The sequence below is a fragment of the Candoia aspera genome, chromosome 6, assembly GCF_035149785.1.
Source record: "Candoia aspera isolate rCanAsp1 chromosome 6, rCanAsp1.hap2, whole genome shotgun sequence".
NCBI classification, from domain to species: domain Eukaryota; kingdom Metazoa; phylum Chordata; class Lepidosauria; order Squamata; family Boidae; genus Candoia; species Candoia aspera.
In genome coordinates, this window is record NC_086158.1 from 56,170,599 (window position 1) to 56,183,869 (window position 13,271).

Below are 13,271 nucleotides of genomic sequence, written 5' to 3' on the forward strand. Positions count from 1 at the left end.
GGCAAGAATACTGAGGTGGGTTGCCATTACCTTCCCCAGGGATCGCATTTAGTCTGACCTCTCTGTCATGACCTTCCCGTCTTGGGTGGCCCTTCACGGTTTAGCTCATGGCATCATTGAGGTGCTCAAGCTCCAGCACCACGACAAGGTAACGATCCTTTGCTGAAGCCAGTGCATAGTATTCAGATTTTAAAATATGCCATACCCATAGTTATTATAGCACACAGTACTCCCTCAATAACCTGTAACACTAGTCTGGACCCAGTAGCTGCAAACTTACTATAAAGATCTGCACAATGAGAGATGAAGAAGGAGAGAAAGACATCTAAAAATGAATCTCACTGATAAATGAGTTAAATTGTTCCAACTACAAAGAGCCTTGTGTGGTGCAGAGTGGTAGGCAACAGTATTGCAACCAAAACTCTCCCCACGACCCGAGTTCGATCCCAGCAGAAGTTGGATTCTCGGGTAGCCAGCTCAGGTCGACTTAGCCTTCCATCCTTCTGAGGTCATCACCTTGCTGGGGAAGGTGATGACTGGGGAAGCCACCCCGCTCTATAGTCTGCCAAGAAAACGTCACAAAAGTGGCATCCCCCCAAAGGGTCAGACATGACTCAGTGCTTGCACAGGGGACCTTTCACCTTTCACACACACAACTGCAAGCACAATTTATCTAAAACATAGTAATTAATTACAAGCAGTCTGCTAAAAACTTTAAAACAAGCTCTTTATGATTATGATCAGAGCTAATAAAATCCGATGGTGCTGATTCAGGCTAAATAGCATTCAATATGTACTCTGAGCAGTACAGTGTACCGCTGTACCACTGTCATGAGTCATATGTGATGCAGACAAAGGGTTGCAGCTCAGCGTGGGAGATACTAGCATTGCAATCTTCAAGATGAATGGCTAGGAGAAGGTAGAGGTACCATAGGACCTGCCCATGCAGCATGGACTGGCCCATGAAGAGCTGAGGCAAGAAATCTTGAATACCTCTGATGCAGCATGCAGCATGCATACATAAAGTCTTAGCCACCATAAAGATTTCTAGTGGAGACATTATTTAAATCTGTAAACCTTATTATACCATGGGGAAAATCTGATTAAAATGGTATCAATATCATCCTGAACTGAACTGAACTTAACATAGGCAGTTCTGGCTGTCATTTAATTTTCTTTTTTAAAAAAAATTACTTAGTAGCATTACAATCATAGATGTATATCTCACATTTGCAATTTTGTATTTTGAGCATCTCCTTCCCCAGTGCATTTGGGTTGATTGTTTTTAGAAATAACTTTATTTTCCCTGGCATGCAGTTTAACAAAACAACAATCAAACTTTAGAAATACACAATTATGTACCGTTCATAGAAACACTATAAGGCTCGGCTTCTTCATAGTACCCTTCTGGAGATTCAGTTTTGAGGCCTGAATGTAGTTTTGTTTCTGGAATCTGTGCAATATAAATAAAAGAAGAAATCACTAGATAAAGAGTTTTGAAACAGGTTCTAAATATACTATCATCAAGATTTAAAGCAACATTCTCTTATGAAAGCAAGATCTATTCCATTCACAGAACTTACAGGTTTCAACATTAAAAAAAAGTGTTGGTACTGCGACAGAACAATGCTACAGTTATAACTTTGTATATTTTTTCCCTGACTACAAATCAATGGAATTTTCTGAGAGCTCCTCACCAATGTTGATGCTTGATTATTCTGATTCTGATTAACAGAAATTAGTCAAATTACATTTTCCTGACATGTAGATTCAGTGATAAAGAGATTTACTGTTGAATTTATACACAGTTAAAAACATGACACAGTCGATGACATTAATTATGTCCACAATTTTTCATCATGGCAAAGATATAACTGATTACAGTGAAATAAATAAAGGCTTACAGAGTTTTGATGCAGATCACAATTAATTTAATTATCATGGAATGCTCAATTTTCTTGAAAATTTAACATCTAAGATACAGAATAAATCAGTTTTAAGAAATTGGGAAAATTTAAGTTGAGATCTTCCTGAATCTGACATGAAAACCAAACATTTGTTTAATGAGGATTAGACAAGCCATATAACAAGCCATCGTTTAATTGTAAATTATTAGTTGAATGTAGGTAATCAGAAGACCAAGTACAGGAATCCATGATTGCTTATTTTATAACTGCATTTGAGTCTCTCAGTAACAGGAAGAGTTGATATATGAAATACCTTCAAAGCCAATACTAGCAAAACCATAGTAAGTAAGTGATCCAAAACTTCAAAAGAATCCAAGCACTTTCAAATCATTGGATAATACGAAATTCAGCTAGTGCACAGGCCAATACTTAGTGCTCACAAGTGCCAGTTGAGGTAGTCACATTTTTTTCTGTTTTAACTTTCATATCTCCTACATACCTAGTTTGAAGAATAAGCAGGCTGAACTTTATCATCTTTATCGCCTTTTTTAAAAAAAACCATATGACCCTCCAACCTTCATCCAGAACAATTTCATTGTCTTCCTCTGACACCTGGCCTGAACTTGCTGGAGAGGAAAACTCCTTCCTTAATTGATTGAACTGATTCTCAACAAGAACTGAATCTATACGTGTGGACTTAGATAGATGACTTTCAGGGAGAATCCTTTTCATTATCATCATCATCATCGGTTAAATTTATTTGCTGCCTGACTCCCAGTGACACTAGGGAGAACTGGGCCATAAGAGACTGCATTGGTCACACTTATGGATGATCTCTGGTGAGAGCGGGATGGAGGGAGTGCATCCATCCTGGCTCTTCTTGACCTCTCAGCAGCTTTCGATACCATCAACCATGGTATCCTTTTGGGTTGGCTCATGGAGTTGGGGGTGGGTGGCGTAGTTTTACTCTGGTTCACCTCCTTCCTCCAGGGCCGGTCCCAATCAGTGGTGATAGGAGAGATCTGCCCCTCGAACCCTTTTGTGTGGGTGCCGCAGGGTTCGGTTCTCTCCCCTCTCCTATTCAACATCTACATGAAACCACTGGGTGAGATCATCCGTCACCACGGGATGAGGTATCATCAATATGCTGATGATACTCAGTTATATATCTCCATCCCGGGTGAGGTAACTGATGCGGTAGCTGCCCTCTCTCAGTCCCTGGGGGCTGTGGGGTCTGGATGGGGAACAACAGGCTTCAACTGAACCCTGGTAAGACAGAGTGGCTGTGGGTTGATGGGTCCTCTCTATCCAGGAAGTTATCATATTTAGTTCTGGATGGGGTTGCACTGCCCCATTCAGACCCGGTGCATAACTTGGGGGTCCTTCTGGACTCACGACTCCTGCTCAAAGAGCAGGTGGCAGTTGTGGCCAGAAGGGCCTTTGTGCAGCTTTGTCTTGTGCGCCAGTTATGTCCTTTCCTGGATTGAGAGGCCCTCCAAACAGTCACTCATGCCCTGGTCATCTCCCACATAGACTATTGCAATGCGCTCTACATGGGGCTAACCTTGAAGAGTATCCAGAAGCTTCAACAGATCCAGAATCCAGCCGCGTGAGCAGTTACTGGTGCCCCAAGATCGGCACATGTGACACCACTGCCGCGCAAGCTGCATTGGGTACCAGTTTGCTTCCGGGTCCAATTCAAGGTGTTGGTTATCACCTTTAAAGCTCTACATGGCATGGGACCAGGGTATCTGAGGGACCGTCTCATCCCCATTACATCAACCCACCCCACCCAGTCATGCAGAGAGGGCATGCTACGAACCCCGCCAGTAAGGCAATTCCACCTGGCGGGGTCCAGGAGGCTGGCCTTCTCTGCAGTGGCACCCGCCCTCTGGAATATTCTATCCCCAGAGGTGAGACAGGCCCATTCGCTCCTGGACTTCCAGAAGAACTAAAACCTGGTTCTGCCACCTCACTTGGGGTGGGAGGGGCACCAGTTCATCTTGGGGGTGGCTAGTTTCATAGATCTCTCCCCAACAAACAAGATCTGTGCTGTTTGGATTTTATATTTTATATAATTTTTTTACTTATCTATTTATATTGTAATTTATATGTTTTAATTGTGATTTTATTGTAAACCGCCCAGAGTCCCCTTTTTGGGAGAGATGGGTGGTGATAGAAATTTGAAAAATAAATAAATAAATAAGCTGTGGTCAGCCAGCTGGGCATTTTGGAGGATTTAAAATGACCCATGTCCTTTTCCATGACTTTGGGTGGTCTTGATTTAGGGTGGATGTCGAAGCCAATATCCTATCTTATAACACTGGTCAGCATGTCAAATCTAACCATCTAAACTGTTACAGGACCTTGGAATACAATTTCCTTGGATTTTATAACTGACCTACCATGTGTCAAAGGCCTCAATACCTTTTGGATAGTAGCTGATCTCTATTTTAAAATGTCACATTTTATTGTCTGTTGTGACCTTCCTTGAACCTTGAGACAGCTTGTCTCTTTATTCAGGTTTTCTGAAACCACAATTTGCCCAATCACTTAATTTCTTATAAATGCCATCAATTTGTGGCACATTTTAAAAGTTCAGTTTCAATTACTGGATATTAAGTTTCACCTGTCTTCTGACATAAACCACAGTCAAACAGAGAGAACAAATTCCACATTAGGATACTACTTTTGTTGCTATGTAAATTACCAGAAAGACAATTAGCCTGACCTTTTATCTATAGCTATGTTCACTTATAGTACGTGACTGCATACCTTCACTCAGATGACACAATTGCATGCCAGTGGCCACTTATGGGTATCACCTGATCTGCTGCTGAATGCTTTCTAGTGCTCCCCTGTAACATAGATCTCTAAGAACTTCAAGCCATTCAGCACCTCTTGAAGAATCAACTGGATTGCACTAAAGTTTCCTGCAAGCTCTCTGATATCACCAGGAAGGGCTCCCCACTCACTGTTGGAGAAACCCACCTGAGATTTCTCCCCTCCATAAAGGTATTTAAGAAGCTGGATGCCAAGTTTATTGCACCATTTCCCATGGTAGCACAGATTATTCCTATGACCTTTTGCTTACAGCTTGCAGCCATGTTGAAAATGCATTTAATTTTATACCATACTCTTCTAGCCCTGGAATGTTGCACTGCACTTTCCTGTTTGGATAAGGGGAGATAGATATTTGTGTGACAAACAAAAGAAAAATAGAGACTACCCAACTCAACATGAGAGGAATTGCTGTAGAATGGAAGGCGTTGTGAAGCCAAGTTGTGAAGTCTGACACTTGGAATTTTCTATTTGGAAACCTCTTGTTTATACTGATAAGAAAAAAAAAACCAGATCACCTGATTCCACTACCATTAATGCAGCTTTAAAAATGGAAAATCTTGAAATGACTTAGAGCATTCTAAATGAATCTCAGCCAATGAATTTCAGACTGAACCTTATATATTGATATCTCATTTCACATCATTTAAAGATAAGCCACTTCAATGTTCTATTTGCAAAGGATTTCAAGCAACATTCCCTAACCCCCAAATGCCAGTAAGTAAGCATATATTCATGCCAAGTAATTAGAACATTAAGTGGCAAGCTTCAAATTGAAGTAATGACAATATTCTCAAGTAATTGCTTTTGATTGGCCCCTTGGCAAAATAGTTACACCCTTGGCAAAATGGTTAAATGGAAAATAATAAACAATATAGATTGTCCATAACTGACTTTAAGTCAGTTATGGACAATCTATAGAAACCTGCTTAATATTTTAAGTGCTTAAAAACCACACTGGAGTATTAAAGTACTTTTCCAGTTGGATCTAGGCAGGAAACCTGACTTTAACTTACATTTATTGTTAGCTGGCATTGGGGCCAGGCACTATTAAAAAGTACAGAAAGATTGAAGTAGTTATCTTGCGCTACAGTCACAAAACAAAACTTTTTGTGCTTTATTAAACATGTTTCAGATGGAACAAAAGAAAGTGACTGCTTTGCATTGTTTCCATTAACAATGGGAACCAGATGGCGATAAGAGGAAGAATAGCTTCATCTTTCAATGAGTTCAAAGCTCAATTTATTATTTTCTTCTAGGAACATATCATTATTTTCTCATTAGTTTTGGAGGTGAGAGCAGGAAGATTCATCTTTTCTGTCCTGTTATAAAATTAAACCCTTAACTATCTGGCATTGTAAAATAAACATTACTGCTAATTTAAATACCTTTGTTTCTGATTCAAATGTCCTCAGTTACTGCTGCTTTTCAGTATTCCTATGCTTATATAAAGAGGAACTATAAAGAAAGACATACATTTAGAGACGTTAAGGCCCAGAAAAAAAGTCTAGGGAAATTTGGGCGGGAGGATGGGCAAGAGAAGACAGATATTTTTCTTTTTTCTTTTTCTGAGCGTTCATACCTTTCTAAATCTATTGTTTATTCTTTAATTTTCCCAGAAATCAGAGTCTCAGTGTTTTTCTGTCATAATTGTTTTCTTAGTGCCACTGAATTCTTTCTCCCTCAGATAAATAACCAATAGAATTATAGGCCTTATCAGTCAGAAGAGAACGGAGTTGAATGTAAAAAAAAAAATGCAATCAAATGTTAGGGGGAACAAACTTCCTAACAGTAAGAGCAGTTTGACAGTTGAACCAATTACCCAGAAAGCTTGTAAACAGCCACAACAAGTCTTGGTAATGACCAAGAGATTTCCAGGTAAAATTCTCTTCCTGATTATTTCTGAACATTCAGAGTCACTTTGAAATCTTCACTGATGAATTGCTTTGAAAGAGATCCAATCTTGGCTCTTGGGATTTGCCTTTCTGAACTTAACAGGAATGGCCAGAATTGCTCCTCACAGTCAAGCACCATGGTTTCACTTCAAGTTTTTATCCTCTCAGTTAGATACAGGAGACACAAGTAATTCCCAGAATGGCTGGGGACCTTTACTGTGATTGCCTAACTACAATCTTAAGAAAATCTTAGCTAGAAATAATCTTGATGAGAAAGGGCACAAAAGAGAAGCAACAACAAATCTCAGATTCTAAGATGTGAGGATCTCCACCGCTGCAGCCCTGAAAGAGTAGAGTTCCATTCCTAAAGAGAGCCATTTGGCAACCACTTTGTTGTCTTTTCAACATCAAGTATCATTTGGTTCTCTAAGGCCTTTGGTAGCTCTTTAGGTTCTTTTAAATCAATGTTAGTTTTGGTCTCTGCTCCTTTAGCAGCTATTTAACATACTTTTGTTTAATACTATTTTTATGTTCATTTTTACCCATGTTTCATTGTATACTGCCCTGGCAGCTTTTGCTGTACAGTGCCTAATAAATTTAGAAACAATAAGAACTGAATTAAGAATTAAGTGAATTAATCTTCCTCCTTGTGCCGATATCTAGTTAAATGCATTTAGTTGCTCTTCTACAAACTGAGAGATGGGATAAGTATTTCCCATCAAAAAAGTGCTAGTATGTATATAGGCCAACCTAACTGTAACTCTTCTGGCATAACACGTCTATGAAAAAGCTAGCATCTATTCACCGAAACTCAGAAAAGTTGTCTACCTTATTTTACTGTTACCCCCAGCACATGGGATGCTGGAACTATTTGATTCCAGTATGAATCTCCTGATTCTAGATCTGACCTCCTAGACCAGTGGTAGGCAACTTCTGACATGCTAAAGGTTGCTGAACTAGGACTTCCAGCACGCTGGGTGCTGCATTTCAGCAACATCTAGAACAGGAGGAAGAGAAGAGGTTATCTACCTCTAGTCTGAATGAAAATGCCAATTAGATGTTAAGTCATACATCAGCATTTACATATCACAGATATCCCAGATATTTGTTGGCTCCAAAAGTGTTAAAGCTTAGAATTTAAAAGAAATTGTATTGAAGTATCATGTTGAGAAAATATCCTTTAAGTATATCCTTTGAGCATCTACTATCATGTAGATTTTTAAAATTACAGAGTAATATGGGGAAAAGAATGGATGTGCATTTGGGAGTTGCTTTCTCTGCAAAGAGTCTCTCTCTCACACACACACCCAATAAAAAACAGTAGTCAGCTATAACTAGCCAATTAAATTGGCTAGAAACACTCCTTGGGCAATGGTGTTGTACATCTTAAAGTCTCTGTTTTTCTCAGGCTTCCTTTCCCCAGCAACCTTGACGGGATATCCACCCTAAATCCCTGCAGCATGATTTCACTGTAATAATCCCTCTGATCACCCTTTGACTGCAGTTTACACAGTTATTTCCCCAGCAGACCACCCACAGGCTTTTACCTCCTCCCACACTAGACGCATACTGTACATATATTTTCTTGCAGGTTTTCTCTTTTCTACTGCACAAAGTACATCACGTCTGACATTCCTGAGCTTCTGTCCATGACCTAAATAATGCAAGCTAATCTCACAGTACTCAAAAAGGAAAGGAATTGATTTGTAGAGCAAAGTCTCTTAAAAGGCAAATCTTACCAAATGAAGATTAAACAAGCTATCACACAATAGGACTAGATTTGCTCTTTTTAATATTTTGTATAATAATTAAGTTGACTTTAAATGGCTATTCAGAGTCATCAGACAGTCACCCACGTATCTGGGCAACCACAGCAAAAATAATTGCTAGGAATTATTCAGGTAGAACTATCTGTGAAATTAATGAAAGTAAGTTTTGTGCAAGTTGCTTAACATTTACAAGAAAGATGAAGGTCCAGTTCAGGCAAAAATAAATAATACTCCTGCATACTTTTCTTTTCTTTTCTTGTATTATTTGTGAGTGAAAACTGCTCTATGAACTTCAACAGATTTATCTGTATGTCTTGCAGGTTGCTTAGAAGAACTTTAAATTCTAACACAAAATGTATCTGTATGCTATTTTATTACAAGATATCAGAAGTCATGGAGAAAGCAGAAACTTACTATTTTTGAAGGTGGAAGGTCTGGCAAACTTTTCTGTGGAGGATACAAATGCTGCTCCATTTCTCCATTAGTCAAGGAATCTCTGTGACCTAACACTATGGTCCAAAGAGAAATCACACCAAGCAAACGATCATTACACATACCGTACTCAGCCACAATCTCAGATGCTTCACTTTTGTTTTGAAAGAACATACAATTAATTAGCCCACTTAGACTAGACGGACCACAAAAATGTCAATTGATTCCACTCCAAAAATATGGTGAAAAAGCAATACAGCTCAAGACACATATTTTTGATAGTTGCGAGATTACTGGTAATGCTTCAGTGGACACTGAAAACTGCAAAGACCATGATGTCCTAAAAATAATCAATCTTCTGGTAAGGCACAGTTGATGTCTAAATCAAGTATTTTAAGTATTCATCATTTCATTACTGTTTCTGAGGATGGTTTAAACTAGCCGGCAATTCAGTCTTTTCAGTCCAAAGAAGTAGAACTTGACTGAGAAAAAGTTGACTCTGGAAATGAGTAAATCCTGCCAACCTGATTTTCAGCTAATTTGCAAGTGTAAGGTGGTCTTTGGTCAGCTGTTACACCACTGTTCTGGGATCCACATGTATTAGTGAACTAGGAAGGAGATACAAGCAGTATTGACTATTAATGGAAGAAACTATTTCATTCTTCAGGGCTTGACAATGTGTGGAAACAAATGACTACAGTACCTGCTTAAAGTCCATGAAAAATGTATTCCATAGTGGCTATAACTAGGTACAACATCTGGTGTTGTCCTCTGAATTCAGCAAGCATTTGGATTTTTTAATGGATCCAAGGACTTTAAAATTATAAATAAGTGTAAACCCGAGGTAAGTAAGCAATCTAGTATTCTCCATTTGTCTTGGACTACAACTATCACAATTATCTCCCATTGGCCATGCTTGCTGGGACTGATGGAAGTTGAAATCCAAAGCATTGAGAAGAATACCAAATTGTTTATTCCTAGAACAGAGAAAATAAATTAAGTTTTTCCCATCTATCACCCTTCAGGTGTATTAGGCTATCTCCAATAATTCTTAGTCTATTATAATATACAGTACCTCCTATAACTATCTTCTACATTTCCTATCAGCATGATCACGGCTGTCTAAAAAACACTAGGGACATAATCCAAAATATGTGGAGGGCATTAGACTGCAAAAGACTGAAGGAATCAGACCTGTCATTTTCTAGTATGGTGACATAGAGGTGAACATGATTTCTCTACTTGGAAATTATCTTTATGTAGAAAGAGGTTATATTTGAAGTCACTTCAAGCATCTCTATAAATATACCAAGCAAAACTGTCACTGAAAACAGGACTATTCTAAACTTGGATAGTCTGATAGCTACCCAAATGGTACACAATGGTTACCATGACGCTGGAAAGAATCTGGCATGAACTTTGTTACATTCTTGTACAATTTAAAAATAAAGTTAGAACCACAGCTCTTTTTGGACTGAGCCTGGGAAGCCACAATAACAGCTCTGCATCTGAAACTTTCAATGGTTTTCTGGCATAAGAAGGGAATCAGCAAAGCAAACTATGTATAGTACAGTAATGTTATTAACCAAACAAATCAGACATCTGCTGTTCTTCCCATGGCTTCTCAGATTTTCTGCTTCTACACATCTTAATGACATGTACCAGGACTTACATTTTTCCATCTATAAATCCCAAAGTGGAACCAGTTGTAGGCTCAACCCAGGCAAGGCAGCTACAGAAACTAAAATGGATTAAGTAGTAAGGGCTTATCAAGCCAACTCTCTGTTAGAGGATGGATACTTGTACAGATCTAATTATTAAGGACTCATGCTATGTATGGAGCTTATAGTATTCATGGTATTTAGTATTCTATGTAGGGAGCTTTTTAGAATTCATAGAAAGAGAATCTATGCATACAAAAAGCTTCTGAGGGCAAAATATCCTTCCCCCTAGAGGCCACAGAGAAAGCATTGTAATACCTTTTTAACGATTCATATTATCTATTAGGTCAGTGATTAGGCCAAACAAGACAACGTACTTGATATATAGCTATTTTTCACTATAAGGAAGCAAAGGTATCAAAGAATACAGACAAACCTGATGACTTCAACACAACATGGTATCTCTTTTTCCCCACATGAATGGTAATGCTTGCATTTCTAGAACAGCTTATTTCAAGCTTGGTGCCCTCTAGATATGTTGAATGGTAAATGCATTTGATGCCTACCTTTGTTGGCTTTCTCTGGTTCTCCATGCAGTTTACTGATGGTCACTTTGTTCATATAAATGTATTCTTCATCACCACCTACAATGTAAACAAAACTACCTTACTGCTTTGTATTTTGTTGTGTACATGTACAGCAGTCTCCCCTGTGATGTGTGGGACCACCATTCCCATCATCATCATCCAGCATGGCCCTTGCAGGTACCAAGTTGCAATGAGGTAATGTATGTGCTTTGCTCTATGCAAATATTTTAAAACAAGTTATTATTTATATAACAAATTTATTCATTGCCCATCTCACTCAGAGAGCAACTCTGGGTGGTTTATATAAAATAGTTATAAAAACATTTTGCTCTTCCCAGAGATGCCCTTTTCTTATGACTTACAGTTGAGTAGCATTTTACTGGACTTCATTCCCACAGAGTTTATCTCGATTAAAACGGAGAAACTATAACTTTGCAAAAGGTCTAAGGGAAGGTGATTCATCCCTTGCAAATTAACCTTATTAGTAAATAGTAAACTTCAGTGAATAAAAATAGTTTATGATGCTTAGAATAAAAGGAATGGAATAAATTTTATTTCAGACTCTTATGGACTTTGCTGTCATCTTGAATGCATTTAAAGTTTATAAAGCAAATTAGGAGAGCCACTACTGAATAAGAATTTCATGGACTTTTGGTCCCACCACTATTTGTAAATACTTTTTCTTTGTAGACACATTCTGAGCAACTGATTACAACAAGGTTTGCATCTGATTAAAGATTACCCCAATACGTAAGTTTGTTTTCATGCTGACAAAGGATATTTGTTTCTTTTTTACATCTCATTTGGGAATCAGATTCAAACAAAATGGAGAAATAGGTAAATGGGAGTACCAGCAACTTGCTACAGAGAGATATAAACTCTCCCAAACTCAACAACTGTTGACATGATTTTGCTTACCACTTGACTTTGTGCACAGGCGAAGGAGATCAGCCAGAAAGCTCTTTTTGACTACAGCTGTGCTGCTGAGGTTCTCTTTATCTAGTATCTTCAGAAAATCTTCAAGTTCTGTGAGCAGTTGTTCCAGAGCTAAAAGAGATATGAAATAAACTAGCTTATTTGCTGGGCTCAAGGCCAAATCTAGACAACGTATTCATGCTGACTTTTATATAATCCAGGATTTTTAAAACAAACCTTTGCTTTTGTATAATGAGGGTTGCAATCCCCATTATATATGTCTGTCTGTCTATCAACTCTCTTTTCCTAGCTTTGGATTAGCCTAAAGTGTTCTTACCAGCATTGGGAAAAGCATATGTGAAAGATAAATAGGGGTAGGTGATCTAGCTCCGTTGCTCCCCCTTCTGGTAATGGGGAAAATATCAAGATATTAAATTACATACAGGTAGTCCTCATGTAATAACCATTCATTTAGTGATGGTTCGGAGTTATGACAGTGCTGGAAAGACTGACTTATGACTGGTCCTCACACTTACGACCGTCACCACGTTTCCACCCCCTGATCACATGATCACAATTTGGGCGCTTGGCAACCGGTTCACATTTATGATCATTGCAGCATCTCGTGATCACATGACCACCATTTTCGACCTTCCCAGCCAGCTTCCGGCAAGCAAAATCAATGGGGAACCATGTGATTCGCTTAGCAACTACATGGTTTGCTTAACAAATGCAATGATTTGCTTAATGGCTTCCACAAAAAAGATCGTAAAATCAGGTCAGATTTGCTTAGCAACTGAAATTCTGATTCCAATTGTGGTCATTAAGCGAGTGCTACCTGTATATTTCTTGCTCTCAATCACCTTGGAAATAGTATACATAAGCCTTTTTACTCTGTGCAGCTTATGCTGAGCTCAAAAAGGACTGGAAAAAAAGAAAGGGAACCTAGGAAACTAAGGACTGCCTCCCCCCACTTTTCTTCTTCTTTTCCCTCTGCTCAGGAATAGAAATAATCTACCAGTCCTAGGGACAGCCTTTGTCATATGCCGGTCTCAAAGCAGCCTTACTTGCAGCTGACTAGTCACTGGCCTGTTCCACTGTATGGGATAGTCCATGGTAGGACCATCACTTTGTAGTCAGCCTGGTATAGAGTGAGCCACCAGTCATATTTTCTTCAAGAATATCTCCTTCATCTGAAGAAGCTTTTCTCTTCTAAAGGATGCTTTGCATTGCACTCGATAGACCTTGCTTCTGAGGTAAAATG

General features: G+C 38.8%; 1 protein-coding gene across 1 annotated transcript in view; it reads right to left on the bottom strand.

Annotated features, from left to right (window-relative positions):
• Positions 1–13,271, bottom strand: part of AFAP1L2 (actin filament associated protein 1 like 2) — a 98,138-nt gene that overhangs the window by 31,985 nt on the left and 52,882 nt on the right. Inside the window, exons 2-5 of the mRNA XM_063307205.1 lie at positions 12,011–12,139; positions 11,072–11,149; positions 8,827–8,921; positions 1,363–1,453 (exon numbers count right to left, since the gene is read on the bottom strand). Coding sequence (XP_063163275.1) covers positions 1,363–1,453; positions 8,827–8,921; positions 11,072–11,149; positions 12,011–12,139 — 393 coding nt within the window. The remainder of the gene's footprint in view (positions 1–1,362; positions 1,454–8,826; positions 8,922–11,071; positions 11,150–12,010; positions 12,140–13,271) is intronic.